Source organism: Rhinatrema bivittatum, chromosome 1, assembly GCF_901001135.1.
Source record: "Rhinatrema bivittatum chromosome 1, aRhiBiv1.1, whole genome shotgun sequence".
NCBI lineage: Eukaryota > Metazoa > Chordata > Amphibia > Gymnophiona > Rhinatrematidae > Rhinatrema > Rhinatrema bivittatum.
Genome location: NC_042615.1, coordinates 403755616 through 403777797, shown reverse-complemented (window position 1 = coordinate 403777797; position 22182 = coordinate 403755616). Strand labels below are relative to the sequence as shown.

At 50.7% G+C, this 22182-nt stretch overlaps 1 protein-coding gene across 5 annotated transcripts in view; it reads left to right on the top strand.

The window, feature by feature from the left end:
* LOC115091824 overlaps nt 1-22182 on the top strand; it is a 424078-nt gene that overhangs the window by 213214 nt on the left and 188682 nt on the right. For all 5 annotated transcript variants that reach the window (XM_029602081.1, XM_029602064.1, XM_029602074.1 and 2 more), the window contains 3 exons: nt 280-535; nt 1075-1172; nt 13717-13846. In XM_029602081.1, the coding sequence (XP_029457941.1) occupies nt 280-535; nt 1075-1172; nt 13717-13846 (484 nt within the window). The remainder of the gene's footprint in view (nt 1-279; nt 536-1074; nt 1173-13716; nt 13847-22182) is intronic.

Below are 22182 nucleotides of genomic sequence, written 5' to 3'. Positions count from 1 at the left end.
TTCTTTAGTACTGACAGGTTATAAATTAATTAAATAAACTACTATAAAGAAACTCTGATAAACATTAAGCACTTTTAACATTAATTTTATTATTCATGCATATTATGGTAATTTTTCTATGGGATATTGTAAACCATTAATTTAAATCAAAGGCAAGAAAAATTGTTAATCACTATGTCTTAAACAGCTTCTTAGCTATGTTCAGTGTAGTCTGTTATGCCAATTATTTACATTTAAATGCTTACCACAAAATAATTAAATTTTCTGTTGTATTTTCAGTTTAAGCAGCAGTGAATGTAGTTCAGAATGCTATAGGTCTAGACTCGCTTATCATTGTCCAGATAATGCACAGATTCTCAGGAATCAAGGCCTGAGAACTAAGTTGCTCAAATCTGAGAACAGAAGATGTGCCCTTGCTGGGAGCCTCAGGGGAGTTGAAAGAACTTTACAACATCAGAGGGATTATCTGCAAAAGCAAGAGACAGAAATACTGGACAGCAAGGAAGCACTTGAAAACCTTCTGCAAAAACAAGAAGTATGTGTCATGTGTCTAATTGTACTCCATATTGCCAAAGAAATCCACATAGCAGTCTATAGAACATTGGAACAACAGTTTTCCATTCTGATTGATCACAATTAATTCGTTTTCTCCTATATTTGTACGCCAACAGCTCCTAACAGAAATAATTCGCTTCCGAAAGTACATTCCCTCTATGAGATTCTTCTCAGTGTTTGGACAATATGAACACTTTCAGCCATTAGGTATTATAGCATATTCACAGGAAGGCAAATTCCATTCAGTTCCATAAGTCAGGTTACATAGTGTAGCACTTGGGGTTAGGGTTTATTACTAAAGTACAGCACTGTTGCAGGAATAATGTACTATAATGAGAACAGTTAACTGATAATACATTCATATAACTTTTCATGAACATTTGTTTTCACTTGAGTATACTGCAAACACATTCTTAGGGTGGGGTGTAATGAAAAGAAAATAAGGTCTGTGCTGTCAAGAATGCTCTGGATTCACTTGATTCTTTAAGAAGTGTAATTTATTTTTCTATTCACTTCCAGTTTTTAGCATCAAAAGTCTCCCAACTACAAAATGAAAAACTGGGTCAGAAGCCCATAGGCTGGCAAAGCACTGGAAGAGAAGATAATCAGAGAGAAAGGTATAAGGCACAAGATCAGCACTTTGTGGTGATTCAACAATAAAACAGGGAAGTAAATGACTCTAAAACATTATACTGAAAAAACTGGATTTCATTATCATTTTCCACTTGAAAAATATCTTAGAACAATTCTACATAACTGGAAGATATCAGATTCGCTTGGAGTCATTCTCACCCCCACCCCCTCCCATTTGCCCATTCCTTTTTCCTTTCCCCTTCCACAAATGACAGGAATCTTTGTTTGGAACAATAAAGGCCGCAGTTTATTAACCCTACCCGAGCCCTCAACCAATTTATACAATACAACCCCCATTCATGCACATTTTATTGTGCCCCCCCACCTCTGCCAGTGGTAGAGCTTGACACCATCATCTGAGCATCGGCCCCCCTCCTGCTCATTTTCCATCTCGTGTGGCAGCCCCCCCCGCACCACACGAGATTCCCCCTTTTTCAAACTTTTAACCATAACATAACTTCCACCTTATGGGCTCGGGTTTCCCCCACTGCGACAACATCTCCCACCAACAAGTAACTCTTAATATAATACAAGCTATCGGGAGGGAAAGCCTCTGCCCGCTGCCTCAGCCGTTCCACACAGCCTGAGGCGCGAAACCACTTTTCCCATTATATCCTCCCCTATTAACCAATCCCAGTCTCACAATTCAAATTACTTTCCTCCGATTGGCCAACTTCCCCACTACTCCCCCCCCCCACCCTACCTCGACCTTTTCACCCCATCTTTATTAACCCCTACCGCTCACTTCACTTCCGTTACCTGCGTGGAGTTAGACAAGCTAACTCCACTTTATTAACTGGAAGATATCAGATTCGCTTGGAGTCATTCTCACCCCCACCTCCTCCCATTTGCCCATTCCTTTTTCCTTTCCCCTTCCACAAATGACAGGAATCTTTGTTTGGAACAATAAAGGCCACAGTTTATTAACCCTACCCGAGCCCTCAACCAATTTATACAATACAACCCCCATTCATGCACATTTTATTGTGCCCCCCACCTCTGCCAGTGGTAGAGCTAGACACCATCCTCTGAGCATCGGCCCCCCTCCTGCTCATTTTCCATCTCGTGTGGCAGCCCCCCCGCACCACACGAGATTCCCCCTTTTTCAAACTTTTAACCATAACATAACTTCCACCTTATGGGCTCGGGTTTCCCGCCATAGGAACAATGATGACTCTCTTATCATTGTTCCCCCCCCACTGCGGCCTCCAGTGCAATTATCATTCGTTCCAAACCTTCCTGTATGTCATTATTAAACAGATCAATACCTACGTCAGATAAATGCACCCCATCTGCCCGGAAGAAACCCGGAATCACTGTCCATGCCCATTCGTGTTGTAACCAGAACCCCCCTTGACGTACCACCCATTTCCCGATTTGCTTGTTCATTTTCTTAACACTTTTGCACCATAACGGAATTCCCACAAATTTTATCCTTAAGATGATATCCGACCATCCTAATTTCGTCTCAGGCATCATGTTGAACAAGGTACTAAAGTCCTTCTTGATGTTGGCAATCAAGTCCTTGCATGCTCCCCGTCCAATATCATTGCCCCCCAGATGTATTAACATCAACCTCGGCATCTTCATCTCCATAACGCAAGTTTGTAGAAAAGGTAACAGTCCATCCCATAGCATCCCCCGACGACTAAGCCATCTGACATTCCATTGCCGTCTGTCCAACTCCAAATCCGGTCCATAAGGTCGCTCTTCCGCTCTATGATGCGCCCAATGAATAAAGGAATGGCCCACTACCCAGGCCCATTCGCACTCCCCCCGACGCTTTGTCATTTCTGCAAGAAACACATCAATATTAATACCAGCCTCCAGTATTGAGTTGCAGCTCACTTTGAACGTTATGATTTCTTTTTTTTTTTTTTTGAGTTTTGGACACCACCTACTGACCCTTCCTGACATATGTCAAAAAGGCATTGGACTTCCAACGCCCTATCGATTGTATGGCACTGTCATTAAGACCTCTTTCCGCCGCCGATGTCGCCACCCCAATCCTAAACGAATGGGAAGTATACCGTTGTTCATCCCATCCCACAAACCGCAACACTTTTTTCAAAACTTGCACGAATTGGTAAACCGTAACCGGCGAACCGTCCTGATGTAACAACAGGGAACCACCCCTCCGCGGCCGTACTGCCACAAAGCGCTGCAGACACCTTACAGGGCACACCAACTCCTCCGCCGCTGGAACCAATGTTAATACCTGCCCTTTGCCCAACTGATCCACCTTAGAACGATGAATACAAATCGTTACCGACTCATGACAGATCCACACGTTCTCAGATAACAAGCCTGTGCTACACTCACTCCGTTTAGAAGCGGCAACCAACTCATTCACCCGCATAGCTCCAAAAAATGTTAACACAAACGCGGTCTGAAATAGTACCGCTTCATAACCAGACACGCAAACCGCAGGCAAACTGCCTACCAACACCCCCAAATCTTCATAATGAATGGGGAGTCTCCTATCAGGCACCCGTCCCGCCTCCCTCTTCCATCCTCTTAACACCCTCTGCAGGAGAAAACTCCCTCCTGGATTCCCCCAGCCCTTTAACTTTTGAAAAAATGAAAAACCTGCCAAATAAGAACGTACCACTGCCACGGAATATCCCTTGGCCTTTGCCCATAATACAAAGTTCACCATCCCGGAATCCGGCACTGGACCACCCGTCCATCCCCTTGCTTCCAAATACTGACTTATCACGCCATAGCCTCTCCGATACGCCTTCCATGTAGCTGACGCCAATGACTTCTCGATCAACGTCCATGCAGCAACCGTCCCGGTCTCCACAGGTGCTCTGGGAACCGCTCCCTTTCTGACCGAGCTCCCGACACCCTGTCTCAGAATTCCTGCCGCTTAAAAACGAGAGAGGGCATCCGCTATAACATTCTGCTCCCCCGACACACACCTCACTCCAACCGGGACACTCCAGGTCAAACATTGGAAAACAAATTCTCTCAAAATTCGGCTAACCTAAACAAGACTATCATCTTAGCTGGCCATTTGTCCAAGATACAGAATGCAACGACGATGGGGAAGAGTTCCAGCACTTTAATGTACTCAAGCAACCCCTCCTCCCACCGCACAGCCGGCCGCTTTTCGGCGTTCCCTCGACCACAAAATTAGGCCCCGAATCCACCCGTAATCCACCCGTAATCCACCCATAATCCACCCGTAAACCTGAACTTACCCTCCACCCCTTTTGGTATACCCGCTACTGGAGATATGTACCCAGCCCCGAAAGTCTGCGATGCAACGGCCCCGCAGCTCTCCCGAACCTAAATTCCGTCCCCTGTTTTGTCCCGAACTATCGCAGCAGATGGACTAACCCCCCTCGCATTCCCACCCCTCCCCCTTGCCTCGAACCCGCGAATGGGATCCCGAAACCTGCCTGAAACCCGTCCCCTACAAATTGCCCCACATTACCCTTGGGAAAAGCCACCCACCTAGACTGCATCACAAGCAGTGATAGCGGCGAAATGGCCATCGCACTCTCACCCTCAACTCTTCCCGCTTTTTCCTGGTACCCCACTTGTGGGCCCGCATTTGAGCGCCGAATGAGCTCCCCCACAAGTAGCACACACGTGTCTAAACTTGCAGTCTGGGAATAAACAAGCTGCCCTATTAAATCTCCAGCACACGTCAGTCCCACCTGCCTTAGATCTAACAGCCTGAAATCCTTTTCCTGCCAATCCCCCCGTCCGAAATGACTGCCCGCCTCCACTACTGCCTAGCAACTCCTTCACCTCGCTACCGCCGCTATTCCCCACACCGAACGCCGTCTGACCCCTCACTCCCTTATATGACATTTGTGTTAACCACAAATTAATATCCTGCGATCCCCACGACATCGCCCTATTTCCTGCCATCTTGTCCCGGAATTTCTCATCGTAGTTGAGCCAGGCCCAACCTTCGTAATCGCGGAACGCCCCCAATATGCTGTCGGCATAAGCCAGCAAAGCCCCATACTGCGACGCATTGTAATGCCCCACTACGCTGGCCAACCTTAAAAAACCCCTCACCCAATTAACAATATTCTTTGCAATTTTAACCCCCCCCCCCGCCGTCTTGCGTTTCTTTTTATCCTTTCTCTTACTCTTCTTTCCCCCTCTTCTCCCCTCCAATAACCTAAAGATATTCACGTATCTTCTCTTACGAATCCGTCTCCGCAGTTTCCTAGGCACGCCCTCCCACAGTTCTGCTAAAGTCGCACACGCTGCCTGCCCTGCCCCATGTAATGGCCCTTCAGCCAACACCGCAGGATATTTCGGACCAGATTCCGAAGATCCTTCAGACGAATCTGACTCGCTATCAGACGAACTACAAGACACCCTCACCTTTTTCTTCCTGGCCTTCTCCTTTCCATACTTTGTCCTTTTTAAATTCTCACCTGAACTTTGTGCTCCTTCCCCCACTCGCTGAGCCATTGGATCCCGACTTCCCCGCACCAGTTCTGCACCTCGCCCTGCTGCCGCATCCTCAAAGTCCCTGTCCCTCCAAGCTTCTTGCCTCGAAGTCCCCGGCCTTGCATCGTCCTCAGGCTCTGAAAAACAAAATACCTCCCTACCACTCCCTATACGAGGCCCTGTCCCGCTCCAACCCTGCACCTCCCTATTTCCGTTGCCGCCAATGCTAACCATAAATGACAGGCCCGCATGGCCATCTCCTGTAGCTAAACCCACCGGCCCGCTGCTGGGCACTTGCCCCTTCGTCCCCCCTCCCATTCGTTCCCCTGCCAACCATCCTCCGAAATCATGTCCACCCTGCCTACGAAAATCACCTTGGGTCCCAAACCCCTGCCCACCATACGGCTCCTCACTAAGCGTACAGTCCTCATACCCCCCTCCAAAGCTACTCTTAGCCTCTCTCCCCTCATGGCTAGGGATTCCAACCCCCCCTCTTCTCGCCCAAAGCCCCTCTGGGCCAACTCGCATGGGCCGGCTAGGAAGGAAGCCACTCACTCCCCCCCCTTTGCTGCACTGACCTACTGGCACCTCTGTCCATGCTCCGAGGGCTGAACGCAAGCGCCTGCCGGGGCAAGGAAGCAGGCGCCCTCCGTGCAAACATGCCCAGCCGCGGACCCGAAGATCCCCTGGATTTTCCCCTGCCCCTGCTATCCAGTCGGGCCTGGGATGGAAAACGCGGCGCCGCGAGGGGGCGGGCCGACTGCAGCCCCGCCCCCCGGGCACCCACAGGATCCGCTCCGGGGGGGGCCGGAACCGAGGCCGCGGCCGGTGCAACCAGATGCCCGGCCTGGGGATCGGGTGGATCATCCGGATCCAGAAAACTAAAAGACAAAGCGGAGGCGTTTAAGGACACCTCCGCTATGTCTTCATTCCCTACGTCCGCAAGAGGCGGGGCAGCCCCCGTGCCGTCAGCGCCGACGTCACTGGTGACGTCATCCGGCTCGGGGCTGCTCTCGCCCGAATCGGCGCCGGTGGCGGCCCCAAGGAAAAATGCAGCGCTGGGATCGGACGACCGCGAGGCAGAGGAGCGCGGAGGGGGAGGGGAGGTAGGAGGAACTCGGCGCGGGGCGCACGCAGGCTGGGGGAGAGCGGCTGAGGCGGCAGGCCCGGCAACAGGGGGGGGGGGCACCGAGGATCCGGGAGGCGGCCCGACCGCGGGAAGGGGCCCGTTTTGGCATGCCCACCACACAAGGGGGGGGGGGGGGCGAAGCGGGGCTAACTCTACACACGAGAAATATAGTCGGACGACAATGACCACACAAATTAATCTATATGTAATATTTTTTTTTTTTTTTTATTAACCGGACGAAAACCTCCGCGGCAAATTCTCTATGACGAAACTCCTAAGCACTAGTTGTCTACAAAGATATTTTAATTCTCTGAACCAGCATTCCCTTTACGTACCAGGATCAGTCCAGACTGCTGGGTTATGCCTCCCGTCCAGCAGATGGAGTCAGAGAGAAACTGAAAAGGCACCACTCATATACCCTGGTGCGCCCCCTGCGATCCTCCAGTATATCTCTGACTCCAGCAGATGAGAGAGCATAACCTGCGGTCCTGATCTCCTGTAAATTGGGAGGGGGTTTTCCCTATCAGGTTTGACTTACGATTTTCTGAGGAATCCTGTGACTGGATCAATTTAATTACAGGCCTAGTTTAACACTGTTATTTTCTGAGGAATCCTGTGACTGGATCAATTTAATTACAGGCCTAGTTTAACACTGTTAATAGGAGCAGTAGCAGGCAAGGCAGGGCACTGCCCTACAGCCTTTTCCCGGAGTTTCTCTCTGCCCTGCCCAGTGAGAGGAGGGGAGAATTAATCGGTGGGCCGGTCACTCTCCCTCTCCGCCTCCTGAGAAGTTTAATTCCTTGGAGAAGTTAGTCAGATGGGTATGCTACACCCTCTGCAGGCTCCATTGTATAATTGAATTGTGAGGTTTTTCATAGCTGCCGGTAGCAGCGCTATACACGTTTAAAAAAAAAACAAAAAACGAGGTAATTTATTTTTACTCTGCCTGCCTTACTCACTGTGGTCTCCGGAAGGGGTGGCTTGTCACCCGGCCCCTTTTCGCGCCGTTTTTTCTTCTTTAAAAAAAAAAAAAAAATGCCCAGAGAGTCAGTTTGTACTGCATGTGGGGAGCCGGGCCGCCGGCTCTCCCGCGAGGGCCTTTGCTCTCGGTGCCTTCCCGGGGGTGAGGGCTCCTCGCGGGGGGCCAGCCGTGGCCGGGAGCTCTCCCTCACCGCGACTTGGGGCTCGGGCAGCGTCGGGCAAAACGCGGCAGTCCTCGCTGCCGGTATGAGGGAAAATTCGGCGGCCATTTTAGAAGTGCCTGATTGCGATGCCGTTTCGTCGGAGGAGGGAGAGGACCTCCCACCGCTGTCCCCACCGGACCTTAGCCCCCACAGACCTCGCGGTTTATCGGGGCTTCTAGATTTGCCACCTATGGGAGCCAAGGGAGGTTCTTTAAAAAGACCTCATCCATTTACCTCACAATTTGTTCTTTTGCTCCATAAGGCCTATATGGAGGCCGAAGCTGAATGGGAGCAGGATGCTCCTGCCCCAGATAAATGTGGCAAAATTTCTACTAACTTGGGAGGGGATCCAAATCCAGACCCTCCTCCTCCTCCTCAACCTTTATGGCATATAGCTCCGGACCCTATTTCACCGGACCCACCCGTTCCGGATTCTGGTACGGAGGTGGGGGGTACGGACCCAGCTGACCCAGTTGAAGGGGACGATCCTCTCATTCTTCGGTTATTTCATAAAGAAGAATTAGATCCCTTGATCATTCATGTTCTTCAAGAACTAAGAATTCCGGTACCCCAGATTGAAACGAATTCCCAGCCAGGGGATTTTGAATTAGACGGGCTTGCACACCCTCACATGCTTTTCCTTTTCACAATAAACTGTTTCAGCTTGTATCCAAGGAATGGGATAATCCGGAGGCTACTCTGAGTCAGCCGCGCTATGGATAAGCTTTACCCACTCCCTGCTGATTCTTTGGAGCTCCTTAGGGTGCCAAAGGTGGATTCGGCGGTCACTGCCATGGCAAAACATACCACCATTCCCGTAACTAGGGGTACGGCCCTTAAGGATCTTCAAGATCGGAAGTTGGAGATGTTGCTTAAGCGAATCTTTGAGGTTTCAGCATTGGGAGTACGGGCGGCCGTTTGCAGTTGTATGGTACAAAGGGCTACCCTTCGCTGGGTACAACAGATGTTGACATCTCAGGATCTGCCTCCGGGGGAAGCTGAGCAAGCAAACCGCATAGAATCCGCGGTGGCCTATGCCGCGGATGCCTTCTATGATCTCCTCCGCACTTCGGCACGGTCTATGTCTTCAGCAGTGTCCGCACGGCGGTTACTCTGGCTGCGTCACTGGGCAGCAGACTCTTCCTCCAAGGCCCAACTCGGTTCCTTTCCTTTTCGGGGCAAACTATTATTTGGCACCGAGTTAGAAGACCTTATTCGATCTTTGGGGGAGAATAAGGTGTTCAAGTTGCCAGAGGACAAGCCGAGATTTTTTCGTACTTCGGGTAACTTTCGCGGGCGATTTCGCGGGCAGCACCGTTTTCGATCGGGGAGGGGTTCCTCTTACGCTTCAAGACAGCCGTTCCCAAGCATGGACTCCTTCCTTTCGTGGTAGAAGGCCAGCCCGCGCAGGGGCGTCTCATACCTTTGCCACCTCTAAGGCGGCTCAATGAAGGGACGCAGGTCCATTCCTCCGTCCCGGAGGTCGGAGGACGACTCTCTTACTTTCGGGAGGAATGGGCCGCAATTACCACCGACCAATGGGTCCTCGACATTATAACTCACGGATACGCCTTAGATTTTGCACGGCCCCTGCGCGATTTGTTCCTTATCTCTCCCAGCGGTTCTCTGGTAAAACAACAGCGGATTGCTCAAACCCTGCAGCGGTTGCAGGCGATGGGAGCCATAGTGCCAGTACTGCCCGCCGAACAACACACAGGCCGTTATTCCATCTATTTCATCGTTCCCAAAAAAGGAGGGCACATTCCGCCCTATTCTGGATCTCAAGCGGGTCAACAAGGCATTGCGCATTCCGCGGTTTCGGATGGAAACCCTGCGCTCAGTCATCGCTGTGGTCCACAAAGGAGAGTATTTGGCTTCCTTAGATCTCACAGAGGCTTACTTGCACATAGGAATACAAGAGTTCCATCAACGATTTCTCCGCTTTATGGTCCTGGGATCTCATTTCCAGTTCTGTGCCCTTCCGTTCGGACTGGCGACCGCTCTGAGAGTATTCACCAAGGTAATGGTGGTGGTGGCAGCGAGCCTCCGGAGGGACGGAGTATTGGTCCACCCGTATTTGGACGACTGGCTCAGTCGGGCAAAATCGCGTCGTCTCTGCGAGGTCGCAATTCAGACAGTACTCCACCGACTACACTCCTTGGGTTGGGTAGTCAATTATCCCAAGAGCCAACTGATTCCCTCCCAGAGTTTGGAATTTCTGGGCACCTCGTTCGATACAAGAGTGGGAAAAGTTTTCCTGCCGCAGGCAAGGATGGAGCGTCTGATGGCGCACGTTCGTCGTCTCCTAGCCCTTCCCTTGCCAGTGGTATGGGATTATTTACAGGTTCTTGGTTATATGGCGTCCACCCTGGATTTGGTTCCGTGGTCTTTTGCGCATATGCGGCCGCTACAGAGGGCGCTTCTGTCGCGTTGGGATCCCAAATCAGAGGAGTTTCAGATATCTTTGCCACTCCTACACCCAGCAAGGACCAGTCTGCAATGGTGGTTGGATCCGGTCCACTTGCTCCAAGGCATCGATTTGGAACCACCCCAATGGATCATTGTCACGACCGATGCCAGTCTGACGGGGTGGGGAGCAGTCTGTCAGTCTCAATCCGCTCAGGGACGTTGGACGCTTTCTCAGGCCAAGTGGTCTATCAATCGTTTGGAAACCAGGGCGGTTCGCCTAGCGTTACAGCACTTCCTGCCTTTGATTCGGAACAGAGCGGTTCGGGTTTTGTCCGACAATGCAACCACGGTGGCGTATATAAATCGGCAAGGCGGTACAAGGAGTCTTCCGGTAGCAACCGAAGCCAGCCAACTGATGGATTGGGCAGAGGAGCACCTGTCTCGGATTGCTGCGTCGCACATCGCCGGAGTCGACAACATTCAAGCAGACTATCTCAGCCGGCAGCGATTAGATCCGGGAGAGTGGGAACTATCTCCCGAGGCACTCAGACTCATCTGTCACCGGTGGGGGACCCCCCGGTTGGACCTCATGGCGACTCGTTCGAATGCCAAGGCGGTTCGCTTCTTCAGTCGCAGAAGGGAACACGGGTCGGAAGGCGTGGACGCGCTAGTTCTTCCCTGGCCCGCGCAAGTTCTTCTGTACGTGTTTCCACCATGGCCATTGGTGGGAAAAATATTGCGTCGGATCGAATCCCACACAGGACCCGTCGTTCTGGTAGCTCCGGAGTGGCCAAGGAGGCCATGGTTCGCCGACCTCATCAACCTAGCGGTGGACGGCCCCTTGCGTCTCGGTCATCTGCCTCGTCTCTTACGGCAGGGTCCAGTATTTTTCGACCAGGCCGATCGCTTTTGTCTAGCGGCTTGGCTTATGAGAGGCGGCAATTGAGAAAGAGGGGATATTCTGAGTCGGTCATTACTACTCTTCTACAGGCTCGGAAGCCCTCTACCTCGGTTGCTTATGTCAGGGTATGGAAAGTTTTTGACTCTTGGTGCCAGGGTTTGAAAGTGTCGTCACGGCAGGCTACGGTCTCTCATATTCTGGCTTTTTTGCAAGAAGGTCTAAAGAAAGGTTTGTCCTATAATTCTCTTCGTGTGCAGGTGGCAGCCTTAGGCTGTTACCGCGGTAAACTTGACGGACTTTCCATTGCCATGCACCCGGACGTTGCACGATTTTTAAAAGGAGTTAAACATTTGCGACCTCCGGTACGCCCTATCTGTCCTTCTTGGAGTTTAAATTTGGTTCTCCGGGGTCTATGTACTTCTCCGTTTGAACCGCTACGAAGGGCTACTCTCAAAGATCTCACTCTCAAAACAGTTTTTCTCGTCGCTATTTGTTCTGCTCGCAGAATCTCTGAACTTCAGGCGTTATCCTGTAGAGAACCTTTTCTCCGTATTTCTGACTCGGGGGTTTCTCTGCGTACCGTTCCTTCCTTTTTGCCTAAGGTAGTTTCCGCCTTTCACGTCAACCAGACTGTGGACCTACCGGCCTTTGCGGTGGATGGTGCTGAGGTGTCTCGGCACCCGGAGCTTCGCAGGTTGGATGTTCGAAGGACACTCTTACGGTACCTGGACATTACCAACCCTTTTCGGTTGTCTGATCATCTTTTTGTCTTGTGGAATGGTCCAAAGAAAGGCAATAAAGCTTCCAAGGCTACTATAGCCCGCTGGTTGAAGGAGGCGATTGTTTCTACTTACATTTCTCAAGGTCGCGCCGTTCCGGACGGTCTTAAGGCTCATTCTCTGCGTTCCCAAGCGGCGTCTTGGGCTGAGAGTGGTTTTATTTCCTCTCAGGAAATTTGCCGGGCGGCTACTTGGAAGTCGTTGCACACTTTTGCTAGACATTACCGATTGGACGTCCGCGCTCCGCCGGTAGACTCGTTTGGCAGTGGTGTGCTTCGTGCGGGACTGTCAGGATCCCACCCCGTTTAGGGCAGCTTGGGTACTTCCCAGCAGTCTGGACTGATCCTGGTACGTACAGGGAAAGGAAAATTATGTTCTTACCTGATAATTTTCGTTCCTGTAGTACCAAGGATCAGTCCAGACGCCCGCCCATGTCAGTGCAGAGTCCCGATTCTGTCGTGTTTCCTTTTCAGATTCCATTGTTTTTTCCGAGCACTTGTTCTATTTTTCATATGGTTATGTTTCATGGCTTTTGCCTGGTTTCCTCGTTTTCCACATGTTCATATTTATCTTGATCTAGTCACAGAGTTTGCCATTGTTCCTAAATTCATACTGCTTTGTTATGGATTATACTGAAGGATCGCAGGGGGCGCACCAGGGTATATGAGTGGTGCCTTTTCAGTTTCTCTCTGACTCCATCTGCTGGACGGGAGGCATAACCCAGCAGTCTGGACTGATCCTTGGTACTACAGGAACGAAAATTATCAGGTAAGAACATAATTTTCCTATACCTACTATGACTTGCTCAACGCAGTACACCCAGGAAAAGCCTCTGCCCGCTGCCTCAGCCGTTCCACACAGCCTGAGGCGCGAAACCACTTTTCCCATTATATCCTCCCCTATTAACCAATCCCAGTCTCACAATTCAAATTACTTTCCTCCGATTGGCCAACTTCCCCACTACTCCCCCCCCCCCCCACCCTACCTCGACCTTTTCACCCCATCTTTATTAACCCCTACCGCTCACTTCACTTCCGTTACCTGCGTGGAGTTAGACAAGCTAACTCCACTTTATTTATGATTGATATATATTTTATTTTACTTTACTTTAAAACATACAGATGAGGTAGGCCTGATGACCCAGTGGCAATACTGTCTATTGTTATACAGGAGATCTGATTTTGATTCTCTGACCAAACTCCTGTTCCTTGGGCCAGCAGTGCCTGGGGATACTATGGAGTGAGTGTCCACAGCAGTCTTAGGAGATGGGAGGAAGTTGGGGTGTGGTGGGAGGGGAGGATGGCTTGAGGGCAGAGAAGGTGGAATCCAAAGCATTGCTCAGTAGTGACTCCTATGGGTGGGATTCAGGTAGCATATATACCGAGTTCCAAAGTAGCACAGTTTGTGCTAAGTACTATAATTGTGATGACTGCATTATAGAGGGAGGAATCTGGAACTTAATCAGGAAAAAATCCCTAACAATAATGGATGAAGGCCCATGTCACCTTAGCTTCTGAGCAACCCCTGTCAACAAAGACAGTGAGCAGGACTGAGCAGATTCTGACTGGCTTGGACTCTCTGATGTGGAGGAAAGTGAGCCAGGTCAAAAATGAAACAAAACAAATCTTACATGCCATTATCTTTACTATGCTTAGAGAGTTACTGTCTTTATTTACTTTTTTACATAAAGTGTAAATCTTACAGAATAACAGCCCTGGAGGAGAAGTTTAAAGACATCTCTCATAAAATAGACAGCAGTGCTCTGAGCAGAAAAACGAGTGGAGCTTCTTTGGCTACTAATTCAGCTGATGCGGGAAATGATTATACTGAAGAGGTAAGTTCTTTCTCCAGTGGAATGTAATAATATGTGGCCAGAATGATTACTAGAATGGTTCACAACTAGGATTGCCAACTGGCTCCAGATTTTTAGGACAGGATGATCCAGGCCTGGTTTTACCCCTCTGCCTGTATGGACTTTTAGTCTTGCTAAAGCAATAGGGATACCAGATTTATAAGTCTGTGCAGGCAGTGGGGTAAAACCAGGACTGGATCAGCTTGCCTGAAAATCTGGAGCTAGTTGGCAACCCTATAATTCATAACATGGTAACCAAGTATCCCTGACACATTATTCTTTGAATTGTGCAATGTGTTTGGGGTGTACAGTATGGCATAACACTAGGATGGATTCAACATTACTTATTTTTCAGTATATTACTATATGTACATTGGTCGATTGCCAGCAGCACATGTTCAGACCTGTCAGAAAAAGAGATATTATTGTAAGTGAGGCACAGCACAGTGTCACTGTCTGTGCTTTGTTTCCTCTCTTTAAACACCTTAAGACTGTGAAACCAAAACGATTAACATGATTTGAAATAAATATAAAACAGACAAAAATGTAAATAATACAACTTAATCTCTTCCCAATTCCAAGTTATGGGGAAAAGGTAGGGAAGACACACAGTTTCTCATTTTCAACCATTCATTGAGCAGGCTCTACAGATAGACATGTGGATGGATGGAAGCAGTGGCTTTGTGCTGTGCTGCAGTGCCTTTCCCTGTTTGCCAGCTTAGAGCAGGGGAGAGCAAACCAGGTGGCTTGAACATTCCTGAAGGGGACCCACTGGCTGCCCAATCAAGAAAGAAAACAATGGCAATGCTGTCCAGTTTCGGTGCTGTGGAGGCACTACAAGCTCAGAAGGGAGGGAACTGCCAGAAAGTTGATATTGTTATAAGCATACAATACAATATAGAGGTAACTATTGATCATATATTACAATTTAATCACAATCCTATAAATAATACATTTCAATGCATGTGCAGCAACTATAAATACATACTTACAATTATTAATAAATCTTAATACATCAATAGCAGTGTATCACTTATCTTTCTATATACCCAACACTTTAAAAATATCTCCTGCAACAAACACACTAACCATACATATCATATCCACACACAACATCCATTATGTAATATAAAACCATATTTTCCTAGCGTGTAGCAGATGGACTCAGGACAAATGGGTATAGTGTACTCCTGTTAGCAGTTGGAGACTGATCAGATTTCAATCTGACGTCAGCCCCTAGTACATATACCCCTGCAGGAAGTGCAGCTCTTCAATATTTTCCGTCTCCATAGCAGTTAGGGACTATCTGCACGCTCTCAGAGCGTTAGACCAAAATTAAAGAACAAAACCTGAAATTTAAAGAAGAAACCTACCTGAAGACGAGCCCTGCACTCCTGCGGTGATACCCTCTGGTCCCTCCCCCAGTTGAGTTTCCCGAAGTGATTTCCGTGGTCCCTCAGATGTGAGCCTCGGTCCAGTGGCCAATTCGCGGCAGGGACCTAGTCCCCGAATCCTCGGGCGCGGCATAGAGGCAGCCTCGGTCCGGCGGCCGAATCGCGGTGAGGACTTAGCCCCCGATCCCGGGCGCGGCTGAGAAGCAGCGGGTGCACCCCTCGAGCGTGGCGGTGAAGGTATTTGCCCTCTCCCCCCGCAGCCGGAGACCGCCCGGAGCGAAACCGGGAAGAGCCGAAGACAAGGTAAGGTGGAAATCTTCTACTTTAAGCCGGTCTCCGAAGATCGAGGAGGAGCACAGGTCGGCGATCGGAACCTGTGCCACCGGGTTGATCCGCCCTAGCAGGGCTAGGCCCCGGCTGTTCCAGGGTCTGCCCACGTGGAGACCCTCCGAGGAGGTCGCCATATTGCCCGCATGCTCGCTGTCACCATCTTGGCCCTGTTTGCCGCGCCGTCCGCCGTCCAATCTGAGCGCACAAATTAAGCTAAGCGCACAAAATTACTTGTGCGCATAATCTTAGGCGCACATAAAACCTTACGCGCATAAGTTATGCGCACAGAACAAGGCGCACATCTACGGCTAGGCGCACATCTACAGCTAGGCGCACATCTGCGCGCACACATCAGACGCAATGGAGCGCATAAGAGCTTACGCGTCCACAGAAATGGCACCTCCAGAAACAGGAATAAAAGCTCAAGGCCTCTGCCCAGCATGCCACATCAGAGCCACACAGAGCGAGGAAGCCAACGCGCTATGCGTACACTGTGAGGAGGCCCTGGGAGATCCAGGTCAGGGCCAGCCCCACCCAGGGCCCAGTGCTAGCTCCTCAGGGGGCACCCCGGACCTAGCAGGCCCCAGTGAATCCACCCCACAGAAGGGGACCCCCAGGGAACCGGCGCCCCTCAACTTAGACCCAGCATCGATCTCTTGGGTGGAGTTGTTTAAGGGGATTCACGCCTTTGTCAAAATGCAAACTGAACCCCGGGCGGACCAGCCATATGTGCCACCGGAAGACCCTCATGCCCCAGGACCCTCGAGGCCTAGGCACAGGCTTCCACCACCCAGAAGCCCCACCTACGGGGACACGGATTTCTCCGAAGAGGAAGTCGAGTCCCTTGATGAGGGGGAACTCCCCTCGGGGACGGAGCCACACTGAACCATGAGATGCTTCTTCACAAAGGATGAACTTCCGGACCTTGTATCCCAATGCCTATCGGAGCTCGCTATCCCAGGCCAAGGCACCTCGGGGGAACCTAGAATGAACCCCCTGCTGGAGGGCCTTCGACAGACGTCTCGCCATTTTCCTCTCTTACAGGCGGCACAACAGCTAATTGACCTGGAATGGAATGCTCCGGAGTCCTCATTCAAAGGAGGTCGAGCCTTGGAGGCCATGTACCCCCTGGACCCAGCGACCAAGGAGCTTCTGGCGTGCCCTAGAGTGGACGCCATAATCTGCGCGGTCGCTAAGCGCACTACCATCCCAGTGGAGGGAGGAGCGGCGCTCAAGGATGCACACGACCGGCGCCTGGAAGCCATCCTAAAACAATCATTTGAGGTGGCAGCCATGTCCCTGCAGATTGCGGCCTGTTGCACCGTGGCGACACGTTCCTGTTTATCTCAAGCCAGGAACAACACCCCGGGAGAAGACATGGAATCAGCACTATCATTCCTCACTGATGCGGCTGCCACTGTGGACAACATCCAGAGGAGTGTTGTCCACAGTGGCAGCCAGAAGACAACTCTGGCTTCAAAATTGGTCGGCTGACGCCTCCTCCAAGACACGCCTCACGAAACTGCACTTCAAAGGATCCCTCCTCTTTGGCAGCGAACTAGAAAAACTGGCCAACAAATGGGGCGACTCCCCATTACCTCGCCTGCCGGAAGACAAGACGAAGAGAAACCAGCGTCCCTTCCTCAGGTCCTCCAGAGGCAGAAGCTCACAGCGCTTCAACCCTTACAAGAGCAACTATCAAGCGCCCCGCCCTACGGGCAGGAACCAGTCCTTTCGGAACAAGCACAGCAAGAGGGGAACCAGCTCGGGTCCAGGCCCCAGCCGCACCCCACAATGAGATTCAGCCGACCCATCCAAGGGAAGAAGCCATAGGGGGCAGGCTAACCCTATTCTACCGCAGATGGGTCGAGATAACTTCGGACAAGTGGGTCCTAGCCATCATCCGAGAGGGGTACTACCTGGACTTCTTTCGAACCCCTCCGGACAAGTTCGTGGAATCTCCCTGCCACGACCCCCGCAAGAGGGCGGCAGTGGAAGCTACACTGACCAGACTTCTGGCTCTCGAGGCCATAACCCCGGTACCTACATGGGAAATAAATACTGGACATTACTCATCTACTTTATCGTACCCAAGAAAGAGGGTACATTCAGACCCATCCTGGACCTCAAGTCGGTCAACCGACACCTAAGGATCCCACGCTTCCGCATGGAAAGCCTACGATCAGTCATACGTGCAATACAACCAGGAGAGTTCCTCACATCCCTGGACCTGTCGGAGGCCTACCTACACATCCCAATTCATCAGGAACACCAGCGCTACCTACGCTTCAAGGTCCTGAATCATCACTACCAGTTCCGGGCACTACCCTTCGGGTTAGCCACTGCACCCCGGACGTTCACCAAGGTAATAGTAGTGGTGGCGGCAACACTCAGGAAGGAAGGAAGCCTCGTTCATCCCTACCTGGACGATTGGCTGATCAGAGTAAAATCACCGGAGGAAAGCCACCAAGCAACCAGCAGAGTCATAACTCTACTGGAAAGCATAGGTTGGGTAGTCAACACAAACAAGAGCTCCCTACAGCCCTCGCAGTCGCTGGAATACATAGGAGTCCGATTTGACACCAAGGAAGACAAGGTCAGCTTGACCCCTACGAGGAGATCAAAGCTGTGGAACGGGCTCCATCCTTGCTGAGCGCCTCCCGTACCACAGCATGGGATTACCTGCAAGTCCTCGGACTAATGGCATCCACACTGGAGTGTTGCCATGAGCGCGAGCCCACATGAAGCATCTGCAATGCTCACTTCTATCACGGTGGAGTCCACGTTCCCAGAACTACACCTTACGTCTACCACTACCGGCCAGAGTCCGGACCCAGCTATGGTGGTGGCTACAGATCAGCCACATGAGCCGGGGATCAAGACTATCCTCCCCAACCTGGACCCTGCTCACCACAGATGCCAGTCTACACGGGTGGGGAGCACACTGCGAAGAGCTAACCGCCCAAGGGCGGTGGAACGAAGAAGAGGCGGGGTAGAACATCAACCACCTAGAAGCACAGGTGGTCAGATTAGCCTGCCTGCGGTTCGCCCACAGACTTCAAGACAAAGCAGTCAGAGTGATGTCGGACAACGCCACGACGGTGGCCCACATCAACCGGCAGGGCGGAACCAGAAGCCAACAGGTGTCCTTAGAAATAGACCCTCTGATGGCTTGGGCGGAAGTAAATCTCCAGGACATCTCCGCCGTCCACATCACCGGGAAGGACAACACCACGGTAGACTTCCTCAGCAGGGAAAGTCTAAACCCAGGAGAATGGAAGCTGTCACCCACAGCCTTCAAGATGATGGTGAATCGGTGGGGGACTCCAGACATGGACCTTCTAGCAAGCAGATCCAACGCTCAAGTACCCAGATATTTCAGCCGCAGGCGGGATCCGTAGTCCCAGGGGATCGATGCCCTGGTACAGGCCTGGCCACTGGGGACCCTGCTATACGCCTTCCCTCCGTGGCCCTTGCTGGGTGCAATCATTCACAAGATTCAGCGGCACAGGGGGCTAGTTCTTCTGGTGGCTCCGGACTGGCCAAGAAGACCATGGTACGCAGAAATGAGAAGACTACTGGCAGGGAATCCACTACCCCTGCCTCCACACAGAGACCTGCTACAACAAGGTCCCATTCTCCACGAGGATCCAGCTCAATTCTCTCTTACGGTCTGGCCATTGAGAGGGCCCACCTGAGAAAGAGGGGATACTCGGGGGCAGTAATAGATACTCTCCTCCGAGCACGCAAGTTATCCACATCTCTAACATACATAAGGATCTGGAGAGTCTTTGAGGCCTGGTGTGAAGACCACAACGTCAAACCACGCTCCTCTAAAGTTCCCATGATTCTGGAATTCTTACAGAATGGACTACAGAGGGGGCTGTCCCTCAACTCCATCAAGGTACAGGTAGCTGCATTGTCATGCTATGGCTCCAGGAGCGAGGGCGACAGCTTAGCCTTGCACCCAGATGTATCACGCTTCCTGAAAGGAGTCAAACACATTCGCCCACCACTAAAGTGGCCAGTGCCCCTGTGGAACCTCAAATTCATCTTGGAGTTCCTAGCGGGATCCGCCTTCAGATCCCTCCGAGGCCCGTCCCTCCGTCTGTTAACCTTAAAGACGGTGTTCTTGCTGGCCGTGTGTTCGGCCCGCCACATCTCAGAGCTACAGGCACTGTCCTGCCGTGAGCCGTTCCTCAGACTCACCCCAGGGACCATTCAGCTACACACTGTTCCCTCCTTCCTCCCCAAAGTGGTCTCACACTTCCACCTTAACCAAACCATCTCACTACCTACGATGGATGGCTTGAAGAAGTCGGAAGAAGCCCGTAGTCTACGCCATCTCAACATCGGCAGACTCCTATCCAGATACCTGGAAATGTTAGAACCAGTACGAAAGATGGACCAACTTTTTGTCCTTCACAGCGGGAAGAGGCAAGGGGAAGTGGCCTCATGGGCAACCATTGCCCGCTGGATCAAGGAAGTCATCAAGGCGGCCTACGTAGAAGCGGGAAAACCACCACCTCTACAGGTCAAGGCACATTCTACCAGAGCCCAGGCGGTTTCCTGGGAATAAACTAGAATGCTGTCACCTGCTGAGATCTGCAGGGCGGCAAAATGGTCCTCCATTCATACCTTCTCCAGTAAGTAAGTAAGTAAGCTGAGTCCATCTGCTACACGCTAGGAAATGGAGAAATTACTTACCTGATAATTTCGTTTTCCTTAGTGTAGACAGATGGACTCAGCATCCCACCCTTGGCTGCCATCACGCAGGGCCCTCAACTGTTCAAGGGTAAGCCATGTTTTCCATTTACCTAGGGCATCCACCCTGCCGGATGTCGACGCTTTCCGGTTGAGTACACTGGCGATCTCCAGCTATAGTCAATCAACCAGCTCAAGTTAATCAAGTAAATCAAGTTTAACGTTTAACCAAGTTATGAAGTTATCCAAGTTAACCAAATTATTAAGTTAATCAATCAGTCAGTCACACATATATCCACAAGGCTTTTCGAGGAGAATACTGAAGAGCTGCACTTCCTGCAGGGGTATATGTACTAGGGGCTGACGTCAGATTGAAATCTGATCCGTCTCCAACTGCTAACGGGAGTACACTATACCCATTGGTCCTGAGTCCATCTGTCTACACTAAGGAAAACGAAATTATCAGGTAAGTAATTTCTCCAATTCACACTATTTGATATAATACAGGTTATATTCCCTTGGATGTCCATAAACATCCAACTACCCATGGCTTCTTTAGGGGAAATCTCAATATTATAATGAATATCTGTATTACACCCTGTTAATTAAACTATAATTAAAATCCTTCAATGTTCTTTAAGGTCTGCTCACAACTCTAGGTGAATTAAATTCAGATCTTGATGGCCGGGTGTCAAATCATCTTCATAGACATTCAGCAGTATAACAGTATCAACTACATTTCTTGTTCAAATGTTACTGTTTCAAATTCCAATCCTCTGGCCCCTACGCCTATTCACAAAGGGTGAGCTTCCATGGCCGTCCCAGGCAGCGGTATGCTCCCAAGCCTCAACCGGTGCCCCAGCCAAATCCCAGGATGCGGTTTTGACTGGATCATAGGGACATAAGCCAGCCACCCATACCCGAGATGAGGAACCCCCTGGTCAGGGGCAGGCTACTGTTCTTTGCGAATCAGTGGCCCAGTATAACCTCAGACCAGTGGGTTCTGTTCTGGGAGCTCTCTGCCCTCTTAACGGCCAGAGTGGTCGAACCTGTCCCACAAGACAAAGAGGACAGAAATTCTACTCCCGGTACTTCCTGATTCCAAACAGAACAGGGGGTCTCCATCCCATCCTAAAGCTAAGGGCTTTGAACAGGTTTCTAAAAAAAGAAAAGTTCAAGATGGTTTCCCTGGGCACCCTGATTCCTGTCCTGCAAAAAGGGAACTGGCTATGCTCCCTCGATTTAAAGGACACTTACAACCACATCGAGATCTTCCCAAAGGAAGTATCTCAGATTTGTGTGGGAAAACAGCACTTCCAGTAAAGAGTGTTGCCGTTTGGACTGGTGTCAACCCCATGTGTCTTCACAAAGTGCCTGGCCATGGTGGGGGCACACCTCTGCAGACTGGAAGTGCACGTTTTCCCTTATCTGGATGATTGGCTGGTCAAGAGCACCTCGCAGATCTGTCCTTGCACTTGACCATCCGTGTCTTTGACTCACTAGGGTTCGTTATCAACTATCTGAAGTCCCATCTCAGTCTGTCACCTCAATTAGACTTCAGCCGTGTTCCAGGGTGATCACCTTGGCATCCATAGCAGAGGTGATTCAACAGAGCCAGCAGGTTTCAGCTAGCCACATGCTAAGGCTGTTGGTCCACTGGCTGCCTTCATCTGTGTTATTCCCTTGGCATGTTTGCACATACGCAGAGCCCAAGGGACCTTGAGGTTGCAGTAGCGCCAAGCCACCCAGGACCTCCAGGCTCAAATCCCCATCACTCCACCTCTCCAAGACTCCTTGTCCTGGTGGCGGTTTCTCTCAAATTTGGAGCAGGGAACATCTTTCCAAATTCCCCCTACCCAAATTGTCCTTACCATGGATGCATCCACCCTG